This window comes from Miniopterus natalensis, chromosome 20 (genome assembly GCF_054644295.1).
Source record: "Miniopterus natalensis isolate mMinNat1 chromosome 20, mMinNat1.hap1, whole genome shotgun sequence".
NCBI lineage: Eukaryota > Metazoa > Chordata > Mammalia > Chiroptera > Miniopteridae > Miniopterus > Miniopterus natalensis.
In genome coordinates, this window is record NC_142100.1 from 4,773,417 (window position 1) to 4,798,543 (window position 25,127).

General features: G+C 56.3%; 1 protein-coding gene across 1 annotated transcript in view; it reads left to right on the forward strand.

Moving 5' to 3' along the window:
* The window catches only part of IGSF9B (immunoglobulin superfamily member 9B), a 47,754-nt gene extending 23,260 nt beyond the window's left edge, over positions 1–24,494 (forward strand). Inside the window, exons 8-20 of the mRNA XM_087828393.1 lie at positions 150–292; positions 573–713; positions 806–922; positions 1,180–1,330; positions 2,304–2,427; positions 4,669–4,844; positions 6,107–6,333; positions 7,166–7,250; positions 9,360–9,521; positions 9,846–9,891; positions 10,477–12,123; positions 19,874–19,995; positions 22,784–24,494. Coding sequence (XP_087684519.1) covers positions 150–292; positions 573–713; positions 806–922; positions 1,180–1,330; positions 2,304–2,427; positions 4,669–4,844; positions 6,107–6,333; positions 7,166–7,250; positions 9,360–9,521; positions 9,846–9,891; positions 10,477–12,123; positions 19,874–19,995; positions 22,784–22,992 — 3,350 coding nt within the window. The 3' untranslated portion in view covers positions 22,993–24,494. The remainder of the gene's footprint in view (positions 1–149; positions 293–572; positions 714–805; positions 923–1,179; positions 1,331–2,303; positions 2,428–4,668; positions 4,845–6,106; positions 6,334–7,165; positions 7,251–9,359; positions 9,522–9,845; positions 9,892–10,476; positions 12,124–19,873; positions 19,996–22,783) is intronic.
* Positions 24,495–25,127: the final 633 nt, after the last annotated feature.

A 25,127-nucleotide genomic window follows, 5' to 3' on the forward strand; every position in this document is an offset into this window, starting at 1 on the left:
AGGACTCGAAGCGTTTACTCAGCGGGTGCAGGGTGTGAAAGGCTGTGCTTTGCGGGTGCCGTGTGGCGGCCCCGCCCCTGCCTGGATTTCTCCCTCCTTGACTTCCCTTGTGTCTTTCTTCTCTCCTACCTTGCACTACCCCTCTGTAGACCCAGCCCGTGTCCTCAACATGCCCCCCGTAATCTACGTGCCCGTGGGAATCCACGGCTATATCCGCTGCCCTGTGGATGCAGAGCCACCAGCCACCGTGGTCAAGTGGAACAAGGATGGCCGCCCCCTGCAGGTCGAGAAGGTGCTAGAGAGATGCACATGGGGTCCCAATGAGACACACCTTCCCAATGCTGCCCCTGGGGGCCTGGTTCCTGCCAGGAACCTTCCCCTCCCCAGCAGAAACTCTGGAGAGCACAGAGCTGCTTCCCATGGGGTGTGCAGTCCGGCAGGGCACTAGGACAGCCCCACCCCTGTGGCTAGTGTGCTGCCTGGCCCTGGCCCTGGCCCTGGCCCTGGCCCTGTGGGGACAGACTGAGTGTGACCCCTGACCGTGGCTCCCGCCCTGCTCTTTGCTCCGGCAGAATCTAGGCTGGACCCTGATGGAGGACGGCTCCATTAGAATCGAGGAGGCCACAGAGGAGGCCCTTGGCACTTACACCTGTGTGCCTTACAACACCTTGGGGACCATGGGCCAGTCTGCTCCGGCGCGGCTTGTCCTGAAGGTGAGGCCAGGACGGCAAGAAGCCTCGAAGCGGGGGGTCCCCGAGATGTCCGCCTCACGCCTGCTCTCATGGCCCTGCTGTGCTCTCCCTAGGACCCCCCGTACTTTACGGTGCTACCAGGCTGGGAGTACCGGCAGGAGGCCGGCCGGGAGCTGCTCATCCCCTGTGCAGCTGCAGGAGACCCCTTCCCTGTCATCACTTGGAGAAAGGTACCTCTGGGTTCTGGAGCTCCCAGGAAATGTGGTGGAGGGGAGGGACTCTGTCCTGGCGGCCAGGTGCCGAGGATCCAGGTGACTCCTCGAGGGCTCCCAGGAACGGGCGTGGAGGGTTGTAGGCCGAGTGCTCGGGCACCCTCCTCTCAGTCTCCTCCGACCCCTGAGGTGTTGGTGGCTTCTCTTCTCCCTGCCCAACCTGGCTCCTCCCCTGCTACCCACTCCTGCCCTCCTTGCCCCCTTGTTTGGCCAAGGTAGGGAAGCCCAGCAGAAGCAAGCACAACGCTCTGCCCAGCGGAAGCCTCCAGTTCCGAGCCCTGAGTAAAGAGGACCACGGGGAGTGGGAGTGCATTGCCACCAACGTGGTCACCAGCATCACTGCCAGTACCCACCTGACCGTCATCGGTAAGGCTGCACGCAGGCGGGAGGCGGTCTGGGTGCTGGGGACTGTGGGCATCTTTCCCAAGTCAGTCCCCCCTGAACCAGGAGCCTCCCATAGCAGCCTGAGCCCTCTGTGGACTGTGGGAGGGAGGTGACGTGGGCCTGTTCTGGGGACGTCTTTTTCTAATGGGACAGGCAAAATATACCCATCAAGCCCCCGAAACAGAAATGAGGCACCCGTGTGGCCAGAAACAACTGTTTGGAGCTCTGAGTCCAGGACCTGGTGGGGAAGCTGGGAGGCTTGGAGCGAGGGGGCTTGGGGGGGTGACGGCACTGAGATCCGCGGTGGGGCCTGGCACAGGGGAGGTGACTGGTGTTCACACTTCCTGGGGCGCCAGCGGGCATTCTGCTCCCACTTACTGTCCTGAGGCGTGTGTCCCGTTCTGCCCGCACCTCTGGGAACAGGCAGCCAGCTTCAGGCCCGGACCAGCAGTGCCGCGTCATTTACCTCCCGTGAGGCGGGAGCCGCTCCTGCCCAGGGCCCGTTCACGGGAGCGAGCCAGGGAGTGGGCACCCTGCCCGGCTCCACCTCCCCGGTGAGCGGCAGGCAGGCCGCAGGCCAAGTTGAAGTTCTTTGCTGCCCCTCACGCTGGCCCCGAGGCTGGACGGCTTTATAGGAGAGGGCTTTCGGGCTTTGCCTGTGACCTTGAGGCAGAGCGTTTCTGTGCTCAGCAGATGAGCACAGGGCTTTGTCTTAGGGCGACGGAGGGATCTGGTTTCCCCTTGGCTCGTGCCCTGTCCCGCTGGGTGGACTGCGTGGTGGGCAGGGCCTCCTCCTGTGCTCCTGCCCGGCAGGCCGGGTGCCCGCTCCTCAGAGTGTCGCCCGTCCCCAGCCATTCCACGCAGGGCGCTGCCTTTTGCTACTGTGCAGCAAGGTTGCGGGTGGCCTGTTCAGTGGGCTCAGTTCTCAGCCTGAGACTCTCCACTTGGTCTCCAGGCACCAGCCCCCATGCCCCAGGCAGTGTCCGGGTCCAGGTCTCTATGACAACTGCCAACGTGTCCTGGGAGCCCGGCTACGATGGAGGATTCGAGCAGACATTCTCAGTTTGGTACGGACCTCTGTGAGTCAGCCCCGCATGCTTTGCTCTCTGCTTCTCCCTCCCCACCCCACTCAGTCCGTCCCTGGGGTGGGTGGAGGTTGTGAGGAGGAGGTGGCTCTTCCCCAGACCTCTGGGTGCTGAGGCATGTTGCCACAGTGGCTATATTCTTGGGGGGATGGGTGTGTCAGAGGGACTCTGGGCGCTCCCGTATTCCCAGCCCAGAGGTTTGGGAAGCCGATGCCTGAGCTGTCCATCACTCTGTGCTGCTTTCTCCCCCGCTGATCTCACTGCCTCCTGTTGTGCCCTTGGTCCATTCCGCTCTTCGGTTCCCCTGTCCTCTGGGGTCTGGGAGAGATTCCTGATCTTCAAGGGCATTGTGAAACAGCCCAGCCAGAGTGTGGGAGCTAATTTTTATTCTGTACCTTCCCCGGTGGTTCCAGTAACCAGTGTGAAGGGCCGCTCACCCTCCTGGCCGGGGCTGCAGCACCTGCAGTTTTTTTCTAGGACCGTGTGTCCTTGTGTCTTTCTGTCTCTGTTTTTCAGTTAGCCAGATGCAGTGACTTGACATCTTTGCCCAAACCTCGGGGTAGATAGAGATCCCAAAGTTGCAGGACTCAGGCTGAGGACCGGAGCTGTAGAGAAGGGGGAGGAGAAGCCACAGCTGACCCCTTCCCATCGCCTCCGGATTGCCTTCTCCCCACATCCCTGTCCTGACCCAAGAGCTGGCCGCCTTCATCATGGGCTCATTCCTGAGCAGGAGGATGAGCCCCTCACTTCTCCTTGAGAAGGGGCAGACCTGTCTCACCTGGGAGGGCATTCTGTGCCAGGCTCAGCCAGGGCTGGGGAGGAGGAAGCCTCACTCCAGAGGAAAGTGCCTGGAGATTCAGGGGAGCCCTTGATACACTTCTCAACAGCCAGGGAGGCTGAGCGGGCACCCACTCTCTTTCCTATGATGGTGATGTGGCGGATATTTCCCAGACTTGAATATCCGAGGCATTTTGAGTTCTGGAGAGGGGAACTGGACCTAGGTGGTGAGCTTGGGGAACTCCAAGTTGCAACCAGAACATACTCCCTCCCCTCATCTTTACTCCTCCCAGGCAGGGTTGGGGCAGGGCAGGGCTCCTGGCAACCCTGCTAGGTGACCACTGCAACCACCCGGCTCTGCTGGGCAGCTCCCCGCCTAGGGCCGCGTTGGGCATGACCGAGCCTCCACTGGGGGTGCCAAGTGGAAGATCTGGGCATAGGCAGGGTTTCCCTTGCTGCTTGTGCCTCTGCTCCACGCTGCTGCTCACCTGCATTGCTTTACACGTTGCTCACTTGTTCTGGTGCCTGGGTGGGGTGGGGCAGGTGAAAAGGTCGGGAGGTCTCCTACCGTTCTAGCTCTCTGCGTACTGACTGGGACATCTGGTGCTAGCTTGTTTTTTTTCCTGCTGTGCTTTCTGCTGCCTCCACTCCTGGGCATACATGGTACTGAGCCTTTAACCTCAAGGGGAACCTGGTGGGCATCCACTGAACTGTAGCTCAGGACTGAGGGCCGCGGAGCAGCTCAGTGCACAGGATGATGGCTCCTCCCAGTGGTGATGCCGGGCATTGCGCCTGCGGATGGCGTTAGGTTGGCTGTGCAGAACAAGTGTCTGTCCTCGGCGCACAGCGTGACCTTCTCCTTCGTTGTGAATTCCAACCCTTAAGGCCTTAGGGATCCTGGTCCCCATTGTGGGAAAACTCCAGGCTGTATTTGTCATATACCCTGGACCGCCTCATCTGACTCCAACCTGGTTGGACTGAGTGAGCACTCTGGGTTGCTCCAGGTCCCACTTTTGGCTGCCCCTGGGAGGGTGGGTGGCTGAGGTCACCTGGGTGTCTTCTTAAGCTCTGCTGTTGCCAAATTTCTTACCTTTAAGTTCGTGCTGTGGTACTTGCCTTGTTTCCAGTGTCCTCACTCTCCCAAGGCAGAGCCACTCTTAGGGTTGTGAGGTTTTCCCAAAATACAGTTGATAATTTGACCAGTGTTTTCAGCATTACTTACACCCAAGTGTCCCTTTTGGAAAAAGAGGTGCCAGCAGTAGCTGGTGACCTGGCATTGTGAGGTTTGGCATATCCAAATTTGGGTGGCCATCCCTCCTTGGTCTTGACCTCTTCCTTGGACCAGGGAGGCCAGGTCCACCAATGCCACCTCCTCGAGGACCTCGCATGCTCGCTTGTGTCTGCAGCGTAACCCACCCCACCCCCTTGTCTTCGATCTTCTCTCTTTGCTTTGGCCAGGATGAAGCGGGCACAGTTTGGACCCCACGACTGGCTGTCTTTGCCAGTGCCCCCGGGACCCAGCTGGCTGCTCGTGGACGCCCTGGAGCCTGAGACCGCGTACCAGTTCAGTGTCCTGGCCCAGAACAAGCTGGGAACGAGCGCCTTCAGCGAGGTGGTCACTGTGAACACTTTAGGTGAGGGCCTGTGCGGTTGTCTTGGGGGTGTTTTCCGGAGGAGCTGGGGCAGGTAAAGGCGGCAATGGCAGCGATGGTCCCGGAAGCTAACGTTTACATGCCTACTGCGTGCGAGGTACCTGGCAGAGTGCTTTACGCGGTCCTGTCATTTGACCTCCCAGTAAGGATTTGTCACATCTGTGGGGCTCGTCTGGATCAAAGTGCCTCATCCCACATCAGAGCATTTTTGGCCAGATTCCTGTTGCGCCCTCAGATGGATGGAGGAGGCTTTGAACTTATCCTTCGTGGTCAGGCCACATATTCACCTCTTCCTATGGCTTCTCGGGGGAGACTGGGAACCCTTCTTCCTCCTGTATTTCTGCTGCTGCTTTCCTCTGGCCCCCACCTCATTTGGTGGCAACCGTGTGGCTGATGCTTCCTTCCTGGGCCCAGTGGCTCACTCTGTCCCAGCTGCGGCCAGAGAGGGTGGCTGGGAACAGGTGGCATGGCTCCACCCTGCTTTATTGCCACCAAGGGGGCAACAGTGACAGTGCTGACCCCGCACGGGGCGGGATCTCCTCTCCCTGGGCCTTGATTTTCCACCTGGACCAAGAAGGGACTTGGAAGAGTAAGCCGTGTATGTGGGAAGATATTCCTGCTTCCTTGGAAGAGAACAAGAGATACGTTTTGCAGTCTTTTTGTAAAGATACTATCTTATTTTAAAATTAAAAATTTTTTTAATTGATTTCAGAGAGAGGAAGGGAGAGAGAGAGACAGAAACATCAATGATGAGAGAGGGTCATTGATCGCTGCCTCCTGCTCGCCCCCTGCTGGGGACCGAGCCCACAGCCCTGTCATGAGCCCTGAGGGGAATCGAACCCCGACCTCCTGGTTATAGGGCGACACAACCACTGAGCAACACTGGCCGGGCAAGATACTATTTTATTAAAAAGATAATTACATTAAATTTTTTCTTCCTCCCTGTAGTTCCCAATTTCCTCCTTTTGAGGAACTGGGTCCCCTCCTGGGAAGTGTTTGGAAGTACTCAGAACAGGAGCCGAAGCTCTGGCTCACTTGCCATGCCTCCTTTTTTTGGGTCCGGAGGGCTCTTTTCTGTGACACTCTTGCCCCTGAAATGAGCATGCACTGGCGTGTGGCATGTGACCGTCACCTTGGGGCCACGGCGCCCCCAGGGACACGTGCTGGGCCCGGAGATGGCGTGCACGCTGGGGACGCCGCGGCCTCAGCCCTCCCGCACCGTCTCCCTTCTCCCCCCGCTGCAGCATTCCCCATCACAACTCCAGAACCCCTGGTGCTGGTTACCCCACCACGGTGCCTCACAGCCAACCGGACCCAGCAGGGTGTGCTGCTGTCCTGGCTCCCACCTGCCAACCACAGCTTCCCCATCGACCGCTACGTCATGGAGTTCCGTGTCGGAGAGCGCTGGGAGATGCTGGACGACGCCATCCCAGGCACCGACGGAGACTTCTTTGCCAAGGATCTGTCGCAGGTGAGGCTCTAGCTTTCCCTGCTGCTGCTTCCCCAATTCTGGCAGTGACAGGACTCTTTCTGGAGTCACCGGGAGCTTTGAATGACTCAACTCGGATGTATGAGGTCTGGCCAGGCACTAATGTACCGCATCACTGTCTGCGTTCTCTCAGAGCTGCACAAGGTGTGGGCTCCTCAGCTCACAGTGACTGAGGTTCCACAGACTCAGGGCCAGCGCTGGGACAGTGGGGAGTTGTGTTGCCTTGAGTGGTTCCTCCAAGCGTGGACACAAGCTGGGGCAGGGTGGGCAGGGCAGGAGCGGGGCTGTGTCACCAGACACTGACTTCAGCTCCTTGCTGGGAGCCTAACCCCAATGGACAGGATTTCCCAGGACTGTCTTCTAGCTTCCCCCTTTAACAGTTTAGAGCCTCGGGGAAAACATTCTCATCAGCTGACCCCTCTAAACTTGGCGCTCTCTCTAGCTGGAGAGAGGAAGCAGCCTATTTCATGGGAACAGACAGTCTCACCTACCTCTGTCTTCCTTCCCTGGTGCTCATTTGGTGCTGGAATTGGCTCATGGTGGCGCCTGAGCGCCCTGATGCTTCTCTTCTCACCTCTCCTTTCAGCAGCCTCACTTGAAGTCAGCCATGGTCAGAGTATTTACAACATGGCAATTGGCAGATGCTACAAACCAGGACTTTTTTTAGCTTGAGAGCAGGTTGTGCCCACTGCTTGGGGTGCCGTGTTCTGTGACACGTCATTGCAGGCACAGTGATGAGGGGGTGGGGGGCCCGTAGCAGGTCAGCGGCTGTCTCAGGTCCCTTGGCTGACAGGCGTTGTCCCTGCGGCTGCAGGACACCTGGTACGAGTTCCGGGTTTTGGCTGTCATGCAGGATCTGATCAGCGAGCCCAGCAACATCGCCGGCGTCTCCAGCACAGGTACCTTGGGGGTGGGGCTTCTCTGACAGCTGTCGGGACATCGCCCCAGGGCCACATGGGAGGCCCTTCGTGAACTAGCCAGGATGGGAAGGGAGCACTAGTTGAAACTGCGTGAGCTGTAGCCTTTCGTCATCCCGTCAGATCCACGCTTCTGCTTCCAGGAGGGACGGGGTTTCTCCAGCTCGGGAGCTGCACTGATGGCAGCTTCTATAAGATGCCGCAGAAGGGAAGTCAGCGACTCTTCTCATTAATGTAGTGAAAAAGAACTTGGTTTAGGTTATTTTTCTATAAAACCTGTTTCCCCCAGTGTGACCCTCTCTAAGGGGCTGGGGCCTGAATCAGCTGGAGCAGGGACGACGGGTCAGCAAGTACCCATTGAATGAATGCCTCGTGAGACTGACTGCTTCTTAGGCAGGGTGGTTTTATTTGGAAAACTGCCGCTTGGTGGTGTTTCCCTTCACCCCTTCCTCTCCCTAGATTTCTTTCAGGCTCAATTAACCCACCCCCTAGCATTTTCTCAATTTCTTTCTTTTTCTTACCCCTGGTCCCGTTTCTACACATCTTTCTCGAGCTGCAGGTTCTGAAGCCCAGCAGGTCCTCCTCTCTCCCTGTGGAGAGGCTCCCTTGGCGTGGGGAGAGGCGCTTGCTTAGTGATAAAGCATGGGCACCATTTCCATGGGCACTGCTCCCCTGGGACCTGCTGGCAAGGAGCTTGGCCAGGCGTGGGGGGCAGATTGGGGAGTGGGCAGGGGAGTACAGAAGTGGCACGAGAGCGTTTGGGGAGAATGGAGTGTGGTTTCTGTGCACCATGGGGCTATTTTCTTTTTTTTTTATACACAAAGGTCCCTCCTTTAGGCCGCAGAACCCGGTCTCCCTCTGTCTTGGCTTCCCTCCAGGGAAGAGACTCAGAGATGGAGGGATGGGGAACGGAGCCTGCAGCCAAGGCCAGGGCAGAGACCGCAGGGCTTTGTGGGCTTATCTCAGTAACTGTTCTTTATTCAGCAGCTTTGGGCTCGGCTCCCAAATGGAAGCGTACACAGTGGGGAGATTCCTCGTGGGTGGATATGGACACGGCAGCCTCAGCATTCCCTGTACTTAAGTCCCCCGTTTCCAAAGACTGGAGCATTCATTTTTCTACTTAACCAGTCAGCATGACTTGGATTTTTTTAATTCATTGTTATTATCAACATAGTAATGGATTCTGGCGAAGTATATCAGAATATATGGATTTCCCCTTTGAGGGACCTAAAGAGTGGCACTTACTCTGTAGTGCCTAGTTTAGCGGCACTGTAACTATCCCATGCAGTAAAATACAGTAGACCCACGTATAGTCGTGGCTCTGTCACTAACAAGCGCCACAAATGTGGGCACAAAGTGAGCTTCAGTTCTTTACGTGCAAGATGAGGAAGTTGGGCCCTTAACCGCGTCCCTGCGGCCCAGCACTCTGTGCCTGAGGGACCAGGACGCGCTCCTCTTCCAGGTGGAAGTTGCTCGCCTGTAGTGTAAGGGGTTGGAAATGCATGGAACTGAACTGAGCAGTAGTCAGCCCCTCTCCCGGCTGTAGTCTTTCACCCTCGAGGAGCCTTCACACCTGGCTTCTCACTTGGTAGAGACGGCAGAACACACTGAACTGGAAGTCAGAATAACCGTGTGTAGTTGCCGCAATGAGTCACTCAAACTAAGCCAAGTACCAATTTTCCATTTAGAGAGTGGGAGCAGCATCGTGTACCGTGTCTACCTCATGGGGTTAGCGCGAGAGTATCTGATAATATGCAGGAAAATGCTTTGCCAAAAGCACTGGACACAAGCACTAGATTATTATTGAAGTTATTATATTATATTGAAATTATTTTCCCCACAGGGGTAAGATATAGATGCTGTTTCTTTTTTGCTAGCTATGCGGTGACTACTTGCCTAAGTAATCTGTCCCCTTTTCCCTCCCCTGCCATTCAAACCTCTTCAGGGCTGGAGCTGAACGTGAAGCCTGAGCCTTAAATTGTCTGTGGACAGAGTCAGGGAGAATACACGGGGCTGGGTGTCAGAGCAGGTGGGGCCTTGGGGAGGGAGCGGGCCTTGTGCCTCAAGGGTCCTCCATGCCCCTCCCCGCAGACATCTTCCCCCAGCCGGACCTGACCGACGACAGCTTGGCCCGGCCAGTGCTGGCTGGCATCGTAGCTACCATCTGCTTCCTGGCAGCCGCCATCCTGTTCAGCACCCTGGCCGCCTGCTTTGTCAACAAGCAGCGCAAGCGTAAGCTCAAGCGCAAAAAAGGTGGGTGTCGTCCCCACCCCTGTTCTGCCTGGCCTAGTTTCCGAAGCTCCCCATTGCATGGTGCCCCTTGAAGAGGGGGGGACTGGGGTCTTGTGGGTAGAGCTGCCCGTGGGACTTGATGTGAAAAGAGAAAGGAAGCAGGGTGGGTGGGAGAGTCTGGAGAAGGCAGCACCTGGTGGTGGGGACAGGACACTGAACTGGACCCAAAGATGACGGACGCTGGAAGGCACTGCGCCCCTCGTGGCTCTGCTCTGGGCCCTGCGGATGGCTGGGATGTGTTTTATTGTTTTGGGTTTCAGCAGGCTCTCCCCTCTTTCCTTCTAGACCCTCCACTCTCCATCACTCACTGCAGGAAGAGCCTGGAGTCCCCGTAAGTGCTCCTGCCCCGGGCCCCCGGAGGCGGCTGTTTGTGGTGTGTGGGTGGAAGGTCAGGGTGCAGACGGTGGGTGGTCTGCCTCGCCCAGCCCATCGCGGCGTTTCTATACTGTTTATTGTGGGCGGATCTGCAGGGTGATTCTAAGTCGGCCTCACTGTTCTCCGCAGGAGGAGCTTCGTGTAGACAATCCAGATTCCTGGACAATCCATTTCTCTTTAGCTTGGGGATGCAGTTCTGTGATTTTTTTGATCATCCTAGCAGATTTGCCACCTTAATATGTTTTGCACTGTTAATGTTAAAATGAGCTTGCTTTCCGTGAGCAACCTGGGAGTGAGGTTGCTGGTGTGACTAGACTGCACAGCAAACAATGGGGTGGGTGGGTGTTCACTCAGAAAACACAGCTGGACAATTGAGAGTTGGCCCAAGAGTTCCACGCAGAACTGTGCAGCCACCTGCGGTCCTTTTCTGAGTCCTGTCTTCCCAGGTGTTTGCGGTTGGTATTTGTTAGGGGAACAAAAGGAAGTAATGGGCCAGTGTGTCCCCTGACTCATCCTTCCCGCTCTCTCGCTCATCCCCCAGCCTCTCCTCGGGCAAGGTGAGCCCAGAGAGCATCCGGACGCTCCGGGCCCCCTCAGAGTCCTCCGATGACCAGGGCCAGCCCGCAGCCAAAAGAATGCTGAGCCCCACCCGGGAGAAGGAGCTGTCCTTGTACAAGAAGACCAAGAGGGCCATCAGCAGCAAGAAGTACAGCGTGGCCAAGGCTGAGGCTGAGGCCGAGGCCACCACGCCCATCGAGCTCATCAGCAGGGGCCCCGACGGCCGCTTCGTGATGGGGCCCTCCGAGGTGGAGCCCGCGGCGAAGGGTCGGCGCATCGAGGGCTTCCCCTTTGCGGAGGAGACAGACATGTACCCTGAGTTCCGCCAGTCTGACGAGGAGAATGAAGACCCACTTGTGCCCACATCCGTGGCCGCCCTGAAGTCCCAGCTGACCCCTCTGTCATCCAGCCAGGAGTCCTACCTGCCACCACCAGCATACAGCCCTCGGTTCCAGCCCCGGGGGTTGGAGGGCCACGGAGGCCTGGAAGGCCGGCTCCAGGCTACGGGCCAAGCCAGGCCGCCTGCCCCGCGGCCCTTCCACCACAGCCAGTATTATGGGTACCTCAGCAGCAGCAGCCCTGGGGAGGTGGAGCCACCACCCTTCTACGTGCCAGAGGTGGGCAGCCCCTTGAGCTCTGCCATGTCCTCGCCGCCCCTGCACACGGAGGGGCCTTTCGGCCACCCCACGATCCCTGAGGAGAATGGAGAGAATGCTTCCAGCAGCACGCTGCCCTTGACTCAGACGCCCACGGGTGGGCGCTCCCCTGAGCCCTGGGGCCGGCCGGAATTCCCCTTCGGGGGCCTGGAGACCCCGGCCATGATGTTCCCCCACCAGCTGCACCCCTGTGATGTAGCCGAGAGTCTGCAGCCCAAGGCCTGCCTCCCCCGAGGACTACCCCCCACCTCCCTCCAGGTGCCCTCGGCCTACCCAGGCATCCTGTCTCTGGAGGCGCCAAAGGGCTGGGCAGGCAAGTCACCGGGCAGAGGCCCTGTCCCCGTGCCCACCACCAAGTGGCAGGACAGACCTCTGCAACCGCTGGGGAGCCAAGGGCAGCTGAGACATACCAGCCAAGGCATGGGCATCCCCGTGCTGCCTTACCCCGAGCCCGCCGAGCCGGGGGGGCGCGGGGGCCCCAGCACATTTGGCCTGGACACTCGGTGGTATGAGCCCCAGCCCCGGCCCCGGCCCAGCCCCCGGCAGGCCAGGCGCACCGAGCCCAGTTTACATCAAGTGGTGCTACAGCCCTCCCGGCTCTCGCCTCTGACCCAAAGCCCCCTCAGCTCCCGCACTGGCTCCCCTGAGCTGGCCGCCCGGGCCCGGCCTCGCCCTGGCCTCCTGCAGCAAGCCGAGATGTCTGAGATCACCCTCCAGCCCCCGGCCGCGGTCAGCTTCTCGTGCAAGTCCACGCCGTCCACGGGCTCCCCATCCCAGAGCAGCCGCAGCGGGAGCCCCAGCTACCGGCCCACCGTGGGCTTCACCACTCTGGCCACGGGCTACCCCTCCCCGCCACCGGGCCCTGCCGGGCCTGCGGACAACTTGGATGTGTTTGGACAGACGCCCTCCCCTCGAAGGATGGGGGAGGAGCTGCTCAGACCAGAGCCCCCCCCACCACAGTTACCTGCTTCAGGGTGAGTGTGAGCTGGTTCCTCCTGCCCCTTCACCGAGCCATCTTCCTGCCCCCTTCCTCACCCGCCCTCCACCCTTCCATCACCGGAATGACAGGGCTTGTCTGGAATTGCTGCAGCACCCCTTCAGGAGAGTTCTGGTCTTGGCATCAACAGGGTGTGGTCGTTGGGGTGGGGGTGGGGCTTACGGCCCAGGTACCCTGCCAGGAGCATGAGGGATCTTCTCTGTCCAGCTCAGAGCTGTCAGGAGTGGCACATATGGGCAAGAGGAGGGGCGTGGCATGTCCCAGTGAGTGGTCACCCCAGTTCCTCATGGAGTGGAGAGCTCACCATGTCCCTGTGATCCTGGCTTGGGGGGTGGCTCCGGGGTTTGCCCAGAGACCTCGTATCTAGTCTCCTTTTCGTCCCAGCCCCTCCTCCTTGCTTAGCAGGACCCTGAAGCCTGACTCCCCTGGGCCACCAGGCCAGGGGCACTCCTGCTCCCAAACCCGGCCCTTAGCAGTCTAGTCAGCGCCGGGCCCCTCCACAGCCTCTCCAGGGGGCACAGCCTGGAGGCCGGGACCCACATCTCAGGCTGTGAATCATGTGCGAGCCACATACCCCACCCCAACCTGTGTGCCTCGCAGGAAGCTGCAGACAGACAGACAGACAGACAAGCTCCTGCGATCGGCCTGCCCGAGAGAGCACACTGTAAACAGTAGCAGCTGGTATTCCAGGTACCAGTCAGCCTGGACACCCATCTGGCCTCTTTCTCTTGTCTTTCTTCTCCTGCCCTCTTCCTCTCTCCCCCTCCCTTTCCTTCCTCCTCGATTCTGTCTTCCTGTCTGTCCTTCCTTCTCCATCTTCTTGGGTTGGCCCAACTTGCTCAGAAGAGCCTGCAATGTCTGGGTAGTACCCCGGCCCCCCCCCCCCGTCTTTCTGGTTCCGTCCTTTGGTCTCTTCTTGATGTGGCCTCCTGTGCAGGGGAGCAGAGAGTCCCAGAGGAGGCTGGCCTGCGGGAGGCGGGGTGGGTGGCGGTTGAGGAGGAGGGAGCCCAGCGCCCTTCCCCTGCCCCATTCACCCCCACCCTGTGTTTGGTACCTGGAAGTGCAAGCCTCACCTCCCGCTCCCCCCCTGCTCCTGGTGGGGCGACAGGAGAGGCCTCGGGAGGCGGAGGAGAGCCACCGACAGGCCCGCAGGAGCGCCGAGGCCGTGCCTGAGCCTGTGTCTGTGCAGTCTGCTTTGCAGCGCGCTCATCTGCTCTGTCCCATCGTTGCCGTCTGGTTCTCTGTCTCTCTCCTCTCCTTCCCCTCACCCCATTATTCTCTGGCCTCCTAGTCGGTTCTCTGGCCCCTGTGCTCCTCCCCTCCTCCCCTCTGGGTGTGCGTGGGTGGTTACCCCAGTGGCCTGTGTTGATAACTGCTTTGTTTCTGATTGATCTCAGCTATCTGGGCAGTGTTGTCGAGACAAGCCTCTCCTCAGCTCAATAGGTAAGGGAGCTCCACGGCTGGGGCGGGGCGGGGGGCGGACAGGCGGACGGGGCTTTGGCAGGGCCATCGCTTCCTTTACAGGGGAATCCAGGCCATGTCCCTTCACCCCCTCAGTGGGGGCGGCAGCCTCTGCTCCTTGAATCCCAAGCTTCTGGGTTCCCCATATCACGCTGCTCCAACAGCCCAGCGGCCACGCTCGGGCACTGCCTCGCTGCAGCTTCTCGCCCACCACGTGTTAAGCTGTCCCATAGCCTCCTGCAGTTTTCTTGACTCAAACACCTTGCCATTCTGCTGCCAACACACCCAGAGCTTCCACAGAAGTCCCTTGGGACCCTGCATGCACCCTGAGGGACCCAGAATGCCTAAGGTCTGCTTTGCCTCTCTGTACCCTTGAAAATATGTCTGGGGCCACACTGGTACCCAGGAACATCCCACCCTCTCTGCCCTGTTTTCCCAGCAGCCTCAGGTATAGCGCCCCCTTCCTCCCTAACCCCCTGGAGACTCAGACCTTCCCCAGGGTGGCTGGCTCCTCACTGTCTTCTTGGGATCTTACTAATAGTTGGTCCTCTCAAGGAGCACAGGGTTGAGGTGTTGCCCAGCTCCTTCCCCAGCCACTGGGTCTTCCTTAGGGCCAGGTCACCTGCGGTCCTCCAAGGGCAGGTAGGGAGATGTCACCACTTCCCATGCTCCTTGCATTCCGCAGCCGTCCTTGGCTGTTGCAAGACTGAGATGTGGACCTCGCCCTTAGGTTCAAATTGTTCTCAAGGTCCCTGTCGCGGCCAGTCCTGACCACCTTGAGTCACAGCTGTAGGGAGAGTCTTTCGAGGAGCTCGAGGAGGCGAGGACAGGTTCCCAGGCAGAAGGAAGCTGAGGTAGCAAGAGACAGACATGCTGGATGTAGCACTGCACTCCTTCCTCTGCTGCCCACCATGGTGACTCCTTCTTGGGGGGGTGTCTCAGGAACTGGGCACTTAGAAGGGTTTCAAGTTTCTTAAAAAGGCTTTCAGGGTTACGCGAGGCCCGCTCGCTGTCATGGTAACTGAGAAGACGCTTCTTTTTGCGTGTAGGCCACCAGCACTCAGGGGGAGAGGGAGAGCCTCCTGATGTCCTGGCTCCTGGAGGTGAGGGCCGCTGCCTCCCTTTGCCACCTGGAGGTGCCAGGGACTGTAAATCTAACCCAGGACTGTAAATCCTTTGCAGTCATAGAGAGGCATCCCATAGTGAGGATGCTGGGCCATTTCTTCATGATCTTCAGCTACTGAAAGTGTCAGCAGCCAGGAGGCCCTGGGATGATGTGAGGCCAGCTGGGGGCCCCACTTGGCAGTTAGCACTGGGAGACGTGAGGGTCAGGAGGTCTTTGTGAGCTCACCTGCGCTGGGGGCTCTGTGGCCTGTGGGTAGACACCCCACAGTGACAGTGACTCGACTGTCCTCCATCTCCCTGCCCTCGCTCCCTGCCACCCAGTTATGACCCCTCTGTCACCCTTGAGGTGTCAGTCACAGCTCCAGGACCAGCTCTCCTTCGCTCCTGGAAAGTGCCTGGACCCCATTCTCATTTGCTCCTGCTATTCCCCCTCACCCGAGTGTTTGGCCCTCTCCCTGCATTGTCCCCACGGCGTCAGATCTGAGAGAGTGAGCTCTCATGCTCTCACTGTGCTCTCGTCGCCGTGGGAAACCCAGACCCCAGGGGCCACCGTCCCGAGCCTAGGAGAGTAAGACCCTCCCACAGCTTCAGAGTTAGACCTCGATGGTGCTGGGCAGCGGGAGCCACCACGCGCCCTCCTGCTTGCTGAGGGCTTCCCGGGTGCGGGAGCTGCTGGGCCATCGGGAGGCGGCAGGCTCCTCTTCAGAGGCTGTCTCCATGCTGCGCCTTTGCATGTGTCTCCACTTGGTCTTGCTTGGAGATGTGACACGTCCTGTCTGCGTTCGTTCTCGCTCTGTTACTATTTCCTCCAGTTTCTTTCCTGTCCCTTCTCCCCACACCTGCAGTATTTCCCCCCCTCTCCTCCTCTCTCCCCCTCTCCTCCTCTTCCCAACTCCCTTCTCGAAACGGGGAGTTGTATGCGTGGGCCTGTTCCGTGAATGGCTGGGGGGCTGAGCGGTTTTCTCAGCTCCCTGTCTGACACCAGTAGCACCGCTATTCTCATATCTCCCTCTAATCCCCCTTCCCGTTAATACCGACTTTGGCCTCCATTATGCAGGTGGGTCTGGGAGCGTGGACGGGGCCCCTTTTACTGGGACAGCCATGGGAAAGAGCTCCCATTTGGAGAAGCGTCTCCTGGCTTCTGAGGCCAAGCACTTGGTGTGCGCCCTGGTCCCACTGGAGAGCCACCATCTGTGGTCAGAGTGGAGGAGCAGCTGCCTCCAGGCTCCCGGCTTTCTGCTCTGTGTGTGGAGGACGGTTTTGCCTTTTTCCTGGCTACACCTTGCCCATGTGTGGATTTCCTCAGCCTGCTAACCGCCGTGGATATTCAGACAAGCAGAGTCTGCTCTCAGGCAATTAAGAAGAGACGGCAGATGCTCTTTAAATCCTGGCTTCCGCCTGCTCACGGAGCAGAGCTGCACACTGGGTCATAGCGGTGAGCTCTGGGGCATTAAGGGCAGGAAATGCCCCTAATGGACTTGGATTTTGACTTTCCTGTCCTGTGGTTTGCCTGCCTACACTTTGAACCAGGCTGTCTTTCCTCCACTGCTCTGGGTCAGCATAGAGCTAAGCAGCTAAGGAAAGCTTAGCTAAATGGTCATGGTTTGGGTTTTGTATGGATTTTATGAAGACAGAGAGGAAATAAGGGAGTGTTAAAGTAAATTCCAGGCAGTTTTTGGTAATTCTGAACTGCCAAGTAGCACAACTGGAGTAGAGGACTGCAGATTATGGGCAAGACAGTGTGGAAGATCCAGAAAAATCCCTAAGCTTGGAGGCCGTCACCTTTCAGTGATGCTCTTACTTCCTGGGAGAAGGGGCACCCCAGAGTTTGCAGAAACCTTGTATGTGTGGGAAGAATTGGGGCTGATTAGAAAGAGAACTGGAGTCTCGGCTTCCTGGAGAGCCCAGGGATGGGTTCTGCTCTGACAGGGTGACCTACGAGTCAGCCTCAGGTTTACTTGCCAACTTTATTCCAGGGATAGGTGGAGGTGCTTAACCCAGGCTTCCTACTTGTCTGAGGGACACCAGCACCAAAAGCCTCATTACCCGAAGGTCCCCCAGATGAGCTTGACATGGATAGGGGACCGGGTCACCCTGTCTAGAAGAGGGAGGTGATTTGATTCCAAAGGCCTCAACATGCGGCAGACGAAGTCTGTGGAGCACATTTCATGTGTCTTTTCTATGAAGTTTGCTAAAAATAAAGACCCATTTTGCCTTCTTCCCTCCCTTCCTGCCTCCCTCCCATCCTAGACATTGGCTTGTGGTTTTTCTGCATTGGGAGAGCATCTTGGTGCCTCAGGAGCCTTCTTCTGTCCTGTTTCTGTGTCTGAATGCGGAGCCAAAAGTGAGAACAGGTCGACAGCAGGTGTCCTGGAAGGGCTGGAGCTTGGCTGTTTCATGAAAGAAAATTGGCTTCTCCTCCTCAATGGGACATTGTTTGGGAATTTTTGCCTAAACTAGCCAGCTTTTCCCTGTCCCTGGTGTGTCTCCGCCTGGCTCTGCCATCACAGCTGAGAATGTCGATGACTCGTTCATTGCAGCCGGTTCATTCTGGTCAGTTGATTTCTCAAATGATTCGTGGAGACCGTGTTTTTCTTCAATGTGTCTTCTATACCTGCTTTATTAGAGAGAAGTTGGAAAAATAGGCTAGCCTAGTGTTGAGAATCTTGGCTCTATCACATAATAACTGGATAATTGGACAAGCTGTCGGGCCTCACTTCAGTTTCTCCATCTGAAAAATGGGGTCAATGTAGTAGCTACCCCTTAGGGTTGTTGTAAGAATTAAAGAAAATGATTGTAGAGAACACAGGTCAGTGCCTGGCATGGTAAGTGGCAAACAGATGCTGTGTGATAAAAATAATAGTAGCAATTTGTTGATTGTAATAATAAATACATGCCTGGAAGTTTCACCTGGCTTGGAGAATCCATAGACTTCTTAGGGTCTCTCATGCCCTGGTGGGTGATGTTCTAAGTGCTGTTTCCCGGGTCCACTTGCTTGTCATGTGCCTGCTCGGACCATACATCACTCACCGTGTGCGGCCCTCTGAGGAGGCTGGCTGGGCCTTGGAGACAGGTCAGACGAACAGCAGGTTTACGTCTGTGATCTTCCTTTTAGGCAGCATGAAGAAGCCTTAGTGAAGCATGAGAGGGGTGAGGACATTCCCCAGCATTGGGAAGTCATGCACCCCCATGCCCTAGCCATCTCCACCTTTTGCCTGCCTTCAAATTCCCTTCCAGCCGCTGCTGCCGCCATAGAGGATCTCTGTGGGTAGACTGTGGAGTTTGTGAAAGAGGAAGGAGTGGGGAATTGGCAGATTGGGTCTTTGGGGTGGAAGACCTGCCTTCCAATGGTGAGTTGGACCACTTCTCTACTGGCCTGCGCGTGCCTTTGCGCGCATGGAAGCTGGGGCCTCTTAGCTCCGTGCTGTCAGGGGGCTGTGGAAAATCAAGAAGTTGTCTCTGACCTGAACTTTGGAGGAGCTTCTTGATACTTTACTCACTGAAGGGCTATGGAGTGATGACATCCATCAAAGAAGATGCAGGAAACCCCAGGGACCAGAGGCGTATCTACAGTTAGTCTGTAAGTTTCGTCTTTCTCATTCCTGCAAAGATACGCGATGTTGGGGCGATGCAGCTGTGATCTTCCCACCCCTCCATCGTTTTTAAAAATACCTCGAACTGCTGGCTCACCATCGGGGACTTCTTTTACCCTTACAGGGTCCCTGTTCTCCTTTTAATCAGGATTATTTACCCAAAACCAGTTGTGCTGGAGCTGGAAGAGGGAGGTGTGGGGATTGAGGCGCAGTGATTCGCCGTGGCCCTAGAATGTCTCGCCTCGCTGACTGGGGCTCATGCCAGCACTGGGGGGGGAAAGAAAGGGTGACCTGCCTCTTCCCCCCTTTGTTCCCCAGGCTCCAGGTTTGGCTTATGTGGTGAAGAAATGCCACTGATAACATATCTTCTAGATTTTCTTCTTTTATGACTCTTGAAAAATTCTCTCTAATATGCGCAGAATGTCACAGCCTTTGGGTGGTGCTGTTACCTGTCTTCTTAGCTCTCTTTGGTCCCCTTTGTCACCTGGGCTGCAGAGTCTTCACTTAAATCGTTGACTTTTTTCTAACCATGCATTTGATCCATCAGGCAAACGGCAGTATCCACTCGACGGGTGGCGAGAGAGAGGCCGATATTCATGGTCTCCTTGCCCAGCAACCTCAGGTTCTCTGTTGAATATTAAAGTAGAGATTCATTGGATACTTGCTACAGATGTCACGGGCTTTGTGAGCCTGCAGATTTGGACACTCTTACCATCGTAATCTGCTTCTACCCTTCGTTTATTCTCTGACGTGACTGAAGAAATCTGCGCCCAGCCTGCAGAGGGTTGGGGAGAGCCCCTGAAATGTTGGTAGATGACGAGGGTCTGTTGCCGCTGGCCGCAGGCTGTGCCTGAGCCGCGTACGTGGAGGGAAAGGAGCCTGGGAAGCCGCGATTCCTGTTCGGTGCTGGCCTTCCTTTTCTGGGGGAGGACAGTTGATGGGGGTTGGAGTTGCTCACGTCTGCTTTAATCTGCCCTTTTACTTTTCACTTAAAGGCCTTGACTGTGATGATCTCTAAGGACTTCGGACGCTGGAGCTGCTTCCTCCTCTGACCTTCCTCCTCCCGGCTTGAGTTCTCTGTGATGGGCTTACTATGAAAGCCTCTCTCTCCCTTTCCTAGGTCTCTCTCCCTTTCCTAAAGCCTCTCTCACCCTTTCCTAGGCCACTCTCCCTTTCCTAGGTCTCTCTCCCTTTCCTAAAGCCTCTCTCTCCCTTTCCTAGGTCTCTCTCCCTTTCCTAAAGCCTCTCTCTCCCTTTCCTAGGTCTCTCTCCCTTTCCTAAAGCCTCTCTTTCCCTTTCCTAGGTCTTCTGATTGCTCTACAGGTTCGCTTCCCGCTCAGCTGGGCCTCCCGCCGCTGGAGCTCTCAGTGGGTCTTCTCCCTCCCAGGGGCAGTGGAAGGAAAGGTGCCGAGGAGCCCTGTGGACACCTGCGACTCCACAGAACTGTCTGCTGTCCTACAGGCCAGCTCTGTGGCTTTCTTCCAGCCCCGCTGCCAAAGCTCCCTGTTCTGGGAGCTGACCCGTGCCTCTCTAATTGTCACTTTCCAGGACACATCCACCTGCACCCGGGAACGCTGCTGCACCTGAGAGGCTGGAGGCGCTGAAATACCAACGGATAAAGAAGCCCAAAAAGTCATCCAAGGGCTCTTCAAAGTCAAAGAAACGATCCGGTAAATGGCGGGACACCTTGCTCCTCTCCACCTTGCCCGCCATTGTTATGGGATTGTTTGGTCCAGGACCCCAACCTGGGGTTTTCTTTAGGGTTGAGGCCATCCGTTATTTCATTCTTTGTTTCTCTTTAACACCAATTTCCAATTAATATGCAAATATAACTTTCATGTAAAAAGTAAGAAAGGGAAGGTTAAAATCTCTGATTGTCCTTCCATTCTGTTTCCTCTCACCTGGGAACCATTCCTCTCCGTGGTAGGTGTGTTTTCAAGAACCTTTCTGTGCATACACCTTTAAAAGACACTGTATTGTTTTAATGTATTTTTAAACAGCATACATACCAGCTTAGTTTTCTCCATTCTGCAATACCCCATCTCCTTATATATTTCCTCCCTGTTATTTAAGACCTTCTAGTTAGACATGGGAATTACGGGGTTCTACTCAGTGCTTAGGGGACATTGTGGCATGGACCCAGCTTCTGCAGGTTGACCAGATTTTTCTCAATGAGAGTGAAATCGCACTTTGTAGAAAGGACACCTCTACTGAATTTTGTCTGATGTTTCTCCAGCAGTAATAGGTAGCTGCTAAGATAGTATAAAAACAATTCAGCCCTTTTTCAGATGTAGAGAATTTCTTAATATTTTCCCCATACTCTTTTTACCAGTGGTTTTAGGAATGTGACAGGCTGTCAGAGAAGATGTGGAACAGTTTCTTGCAGATCTTTAATAACTACTGTAGAGTAATTCTCTTTAGAGACTGGGTTACGGGAAAGTGTTGTTCAGAGGCCCCTTGAGTCTTGGGGAGAATGTGAGCACTTATTTCTCACTTTGCCTTTGTGCTGTTCCCCTGTTAGTTTACAGATGGGAATACTGAGGCCGAGAAAAAGAAAATGAAGGTTTTGGAGTTTGGGTGGGAAATTGGAGCCCACAGCTGAATTTTCAACTTATGTGAGCTCTCATTTCAGGCTAAGACTTATCTCTATCTGTCTGTCTGTCTATCTATCTATCTATCTATCTATCTATCTGTCAATCATCTATCATCTATTTTTTTTAAAGACACATCAGATGCCCATGTTCTCCTGTTCTCTTATAGTGGTCCTGTTCCCCTATATATTAACAAGTCCCAAGTATGTCTGTAATCCAGATCTATTCCATGAGCTCAAGTCTCATATTTCCAGTTGCCTGATGAACATGCATTTGGAGGTTTTATAAGCCTTTGTAATGCCCCAAATAGAGTTAGTTATTGATTACCCTCCCAAATCTCCTGCTCGGTTCTTCCCCAGTTTCATAAATAGCACTGCTACCAACCCAGCCTCTCCGGCTACCCAACCTTGATTCCTCTCTTGCTCTCACGTCTTACATCCAGTCCACTTGGTAAGGTCTGTTGGCTCAGCTTTTAAAACATATCCCGGATCTGACCCCACTTTTCTCTGTCTCAACTGATAAAACTCAATTCTGAGTCATGCTCATCTCTCGCCTTGGCTATTGCAGTAGCCTCCTAGCCGGTCCTCCTGCCTCCCCCCTGGCTCCTGGTACAGTGTACTGGACACACAGCAACCAGAGTGATCTTTGGGAAGTGTAATGGCATACTCTCTGTGTTGGCCATGGGCATATGTTTACACTCACACACATGCACACGTGCACACATACACGCATTCTGCTTATTAAAACCTTCCAGAAGCTTCCCACTGGAACCAGAACTGATTTTGAACTTCTTACAACACCACCTGTCTGTCCCGCCTCCCTTTGTCTGCTCGCTCTGCGTTAGCGGCAGTGGCCTTCCTTCTGTCTCGGGAACATATCGCGTTTGCTCCTAACTCAGGCCTTTCACACGTGACGTCCCTCCTGTCGGGAACACTGCCTCAGATCTTCACAAGGCTCACGGGTGTTTCTCTTTCGGGGAGCAGCGGTGTCTCCGTCATTTGCTACCTCGTGACCCCCGTTTATCTTTCTCCGTAGCACTTGCAGTATCTGAAAACTATTTCTGTAGCTTTTAGGTCTTTACCATTTGCCTTGTTCTCCTCACTCCTGTGTTAAAATATAAGCTTCTAGAAACAAGGTCTTTCTCTGGACCCCCGGAAGGGCCACAAGGCCGGGGAGTGGCCCTGGCGCCCAGGAAGGGCCGTGCTGGCCTCTGTCGCATATGACGGAGACCTCGCGTCAAGTCCATCGTTGCTTGAAGGGAGGGGAAAGAATGAGAAAAATGTATTAAGTTCCAAGCCCAGCACCTAGAATGGTTCCTGGACTCGGGGTGGCACTAAAATAGACATATTAATATATATATTTTTAACCCTCACCCGAAGACAATTTTTTATTGATTTCTTTTGAGAGAGAGAGGAAGGGAGAGAGAGGGGGAGAGAGAGAGCAGGGATCGGACCTGCAACCTAGCCTCGTGCCCTGACCGGGAGGAGAACCCCAGCCTTTCCATGACGGGACGGCGCTCCAACCACTGAGCCACCCAGTCAGGGCAGTATTTCTGTCATAAAAAGGAAAAATAAATATATAAAATACGTTAAATAAGCATGTTTGACATTAAATAAAAGGTAAATATAAGTATTGATGGGCTAGATCCACCCTGCTTGTTTGACTCCTGCGAGAGCCAGGGCAGCGACGTGGGTGTGGGTGGCCGCCGGGTGAAAGAAGGTAGTTTCTCTGCTGTACCCTGCTGTCTCCTGTACGCTCAGGTGAGCCCTTGGTTCACGCTGGCACCGGCATGTGTGCCCTGGCAGGGAGCAGGCGAGCGCGTGAGGCTGCGGCCTTCCTCTCACCCACTCTCTTCACTTCTCCCCAGACGGTCCCGCCTCCCAGGCTCAGCAGCTTCCAGACTCTCAGGTCCTGTGGCCCGACGAAGCTGTCTGCCTCCGAAAGAAGAAGAGGCATTCTCGGCCGGACCCCTTCGCCCGCCTCTCGGACTTGTGCCATCGCCAGCTTCCAGAAGACCAGACGGCGATTCTCAACAGCGTGGATCTTGACGACCCCGGCCATGCCACTCTGCTGTGATGACAACTCTGAGTGCTCCCCGACGGACGGTGCTGGGCCGAGGGCCAGGGCGGGTGCGAGGTGACGGTGCGGGGTGGCTTCCCCACCACTGGGGGCCGGGCCGGCCGCTACTCGGAGGGCCGCTCACACCTCTGCTCCGCCCGGTCACTCGCTAGGCAGAGCGGCTGCGTCTTCCGGACGTGGGACTGACTGGGGCAGACCTTTCGGCTGCGGGTGGAGATCGGGAAGTGAACCGGGGACAGGGAGATGTCTGCCTCCGCCCCGCTCTCCTCTTCACAGATCTTTGGGAGTGAAGAGCAAAGCGGTGGCTTTCACTGCTCTCTGCTTCTGCTTCAGTTCTTTAAGTCCTGGGAGAGGGCTGGACGTCCATCCCACCTCCCAAACTCTGCATATATATAGATATAGGCACACGTGCATAGGTGTGTAGTTTGTGGCTTCTCTATGTGTATATATATGTACATTGAAGCGCAGTGCGGTTTATTTCTGTGGTCAATGGAGGGAGGACCAGGGCAGCAGTCAAGTGGGCCTCACGGTTAGGACTGGCGGGGAGCTGGCTGGGTGTCCTGATGCCCGTCTCAGGGATTGTTCTTCCTGAAACAGGAGTCGTGCTTCTCAGCCGAATTCACCATCTGACTCTCTACCTTCTCCCATCCAGAGCAGAGATGGGGGCTTGTCATGATTTCCAGCTGCCTGCTTTGGGGGCTCAGCAATGAGTTGCCACAGAACTAAACAAGCCTTTATCTCTCGGCTCCTGGGTGAAGAAAGGGTGGCAGGTAAAGGGCCAGACTGGAGTCTTCCTTCCACAGTTTGGCTCAGACGTAGGAGCTTCTTAGCAGCAGGGCCGAGAAGCAGGTCCTGCTGCACAAGCTCGAGCTCATCCCTCAGTCCCTTTTGGTCCAGCCAGGGCCAGGAGCCTTGGGGCCAAAGGGCCTTCCATTCTGGAGCCGGCCGCTCTGAGCACCATGCTGCTGCTGCTCTATTTATACCCCACCTCTGGCTCGGCACCCTCTAGAGCGCTGTTCCAAAGCTGCTGACTGGGTTCTTCCTTTCCTTTTGTGGGAGCTAATTTCCCAGATTGATTAATTGCCACTTATGGGGAGCCCGCCGGCTGCTCCTTTCCCTGCTCTTCAAGTGCCGCCTGCAGACTCTTCTCTGGCCTGGGCCCTCCTTCACCCTGCAGGCCCGCTCCCATGGAACGGGATCAGACGGAGCCAGGATGCCTCAGGTTCCCGGGGTCTGGGGTTGCTCCGGATGCCCTCTCTCCCCCTGGTTCTATTTAAGAGGAACTGGCTGAGGCATGGGAGTGACGGTGGAGGGGCTCTGAGCCTTTCTCTGCCAAAATCTTGTCTGAGTTCAAACTGTTAGCACCCAGAGCTTCTGCGAGGTCATCTTAAGACAACTAAAGATGCATCTCTCTCTGCCCAAATACAGGGCAGAGGGTGGACGGGTGCATCCAGGCTCTCTTCCCCCCTTCTTGTGTGGGAGCTGCCCTGCTGTCACCGGGGATTAAGGTGGCTGTTGGGTTCCTTGAAGTATTTCTTTCTTGGTGCTGCTGTCCTGGTGGGTTTGGGGACATCTACCTCTCCTCAGTTACCTGCTTAGACGTTGGCCAAGTCAAAGCACTGGAGGCGGCTGTGAGTCTCGTTGCAGTTGCCAGTGGCTCAGCCAGGGACCTAGGCCAGGTGGGGCCTCCTGCTGGGAGCGTCCGTCCTAGGGCTGAGTTCTCTGCCATAGACCCTGGTGCTTCCTCTCTCTCGCCTATGTGCGAGGACCAGTTCCGCCCACGGGTCTGCCACACAGGCCGCACAGCCACAGCTCATTTCCGAATGTGATGCGTGGCACAAGAGGTAGAAAGGAGCAGTTTCTGGCCCTCGTTTTGTCTAGTGCCCCATCTTTCTGGGGCTGAGCCTCTGCACCCTGGGGGCGGAACCTGGACCTTCCGGCTAATGCACTTCTCTGGACATCCAACCCGTCTTAACCCCGGCCAGCGGCTCCAGCCAGATGGATCCAGGGGTGGGTGACTTTCTCTCCCAAGATAGCACTGCCTCTGCCACCGAGCCGATCAGTGACTCACGGATACCTCTCCTAGGGCACGTGGGGCCTCACACTGCATCAGGGGGCCCCCGTCTGCGCTC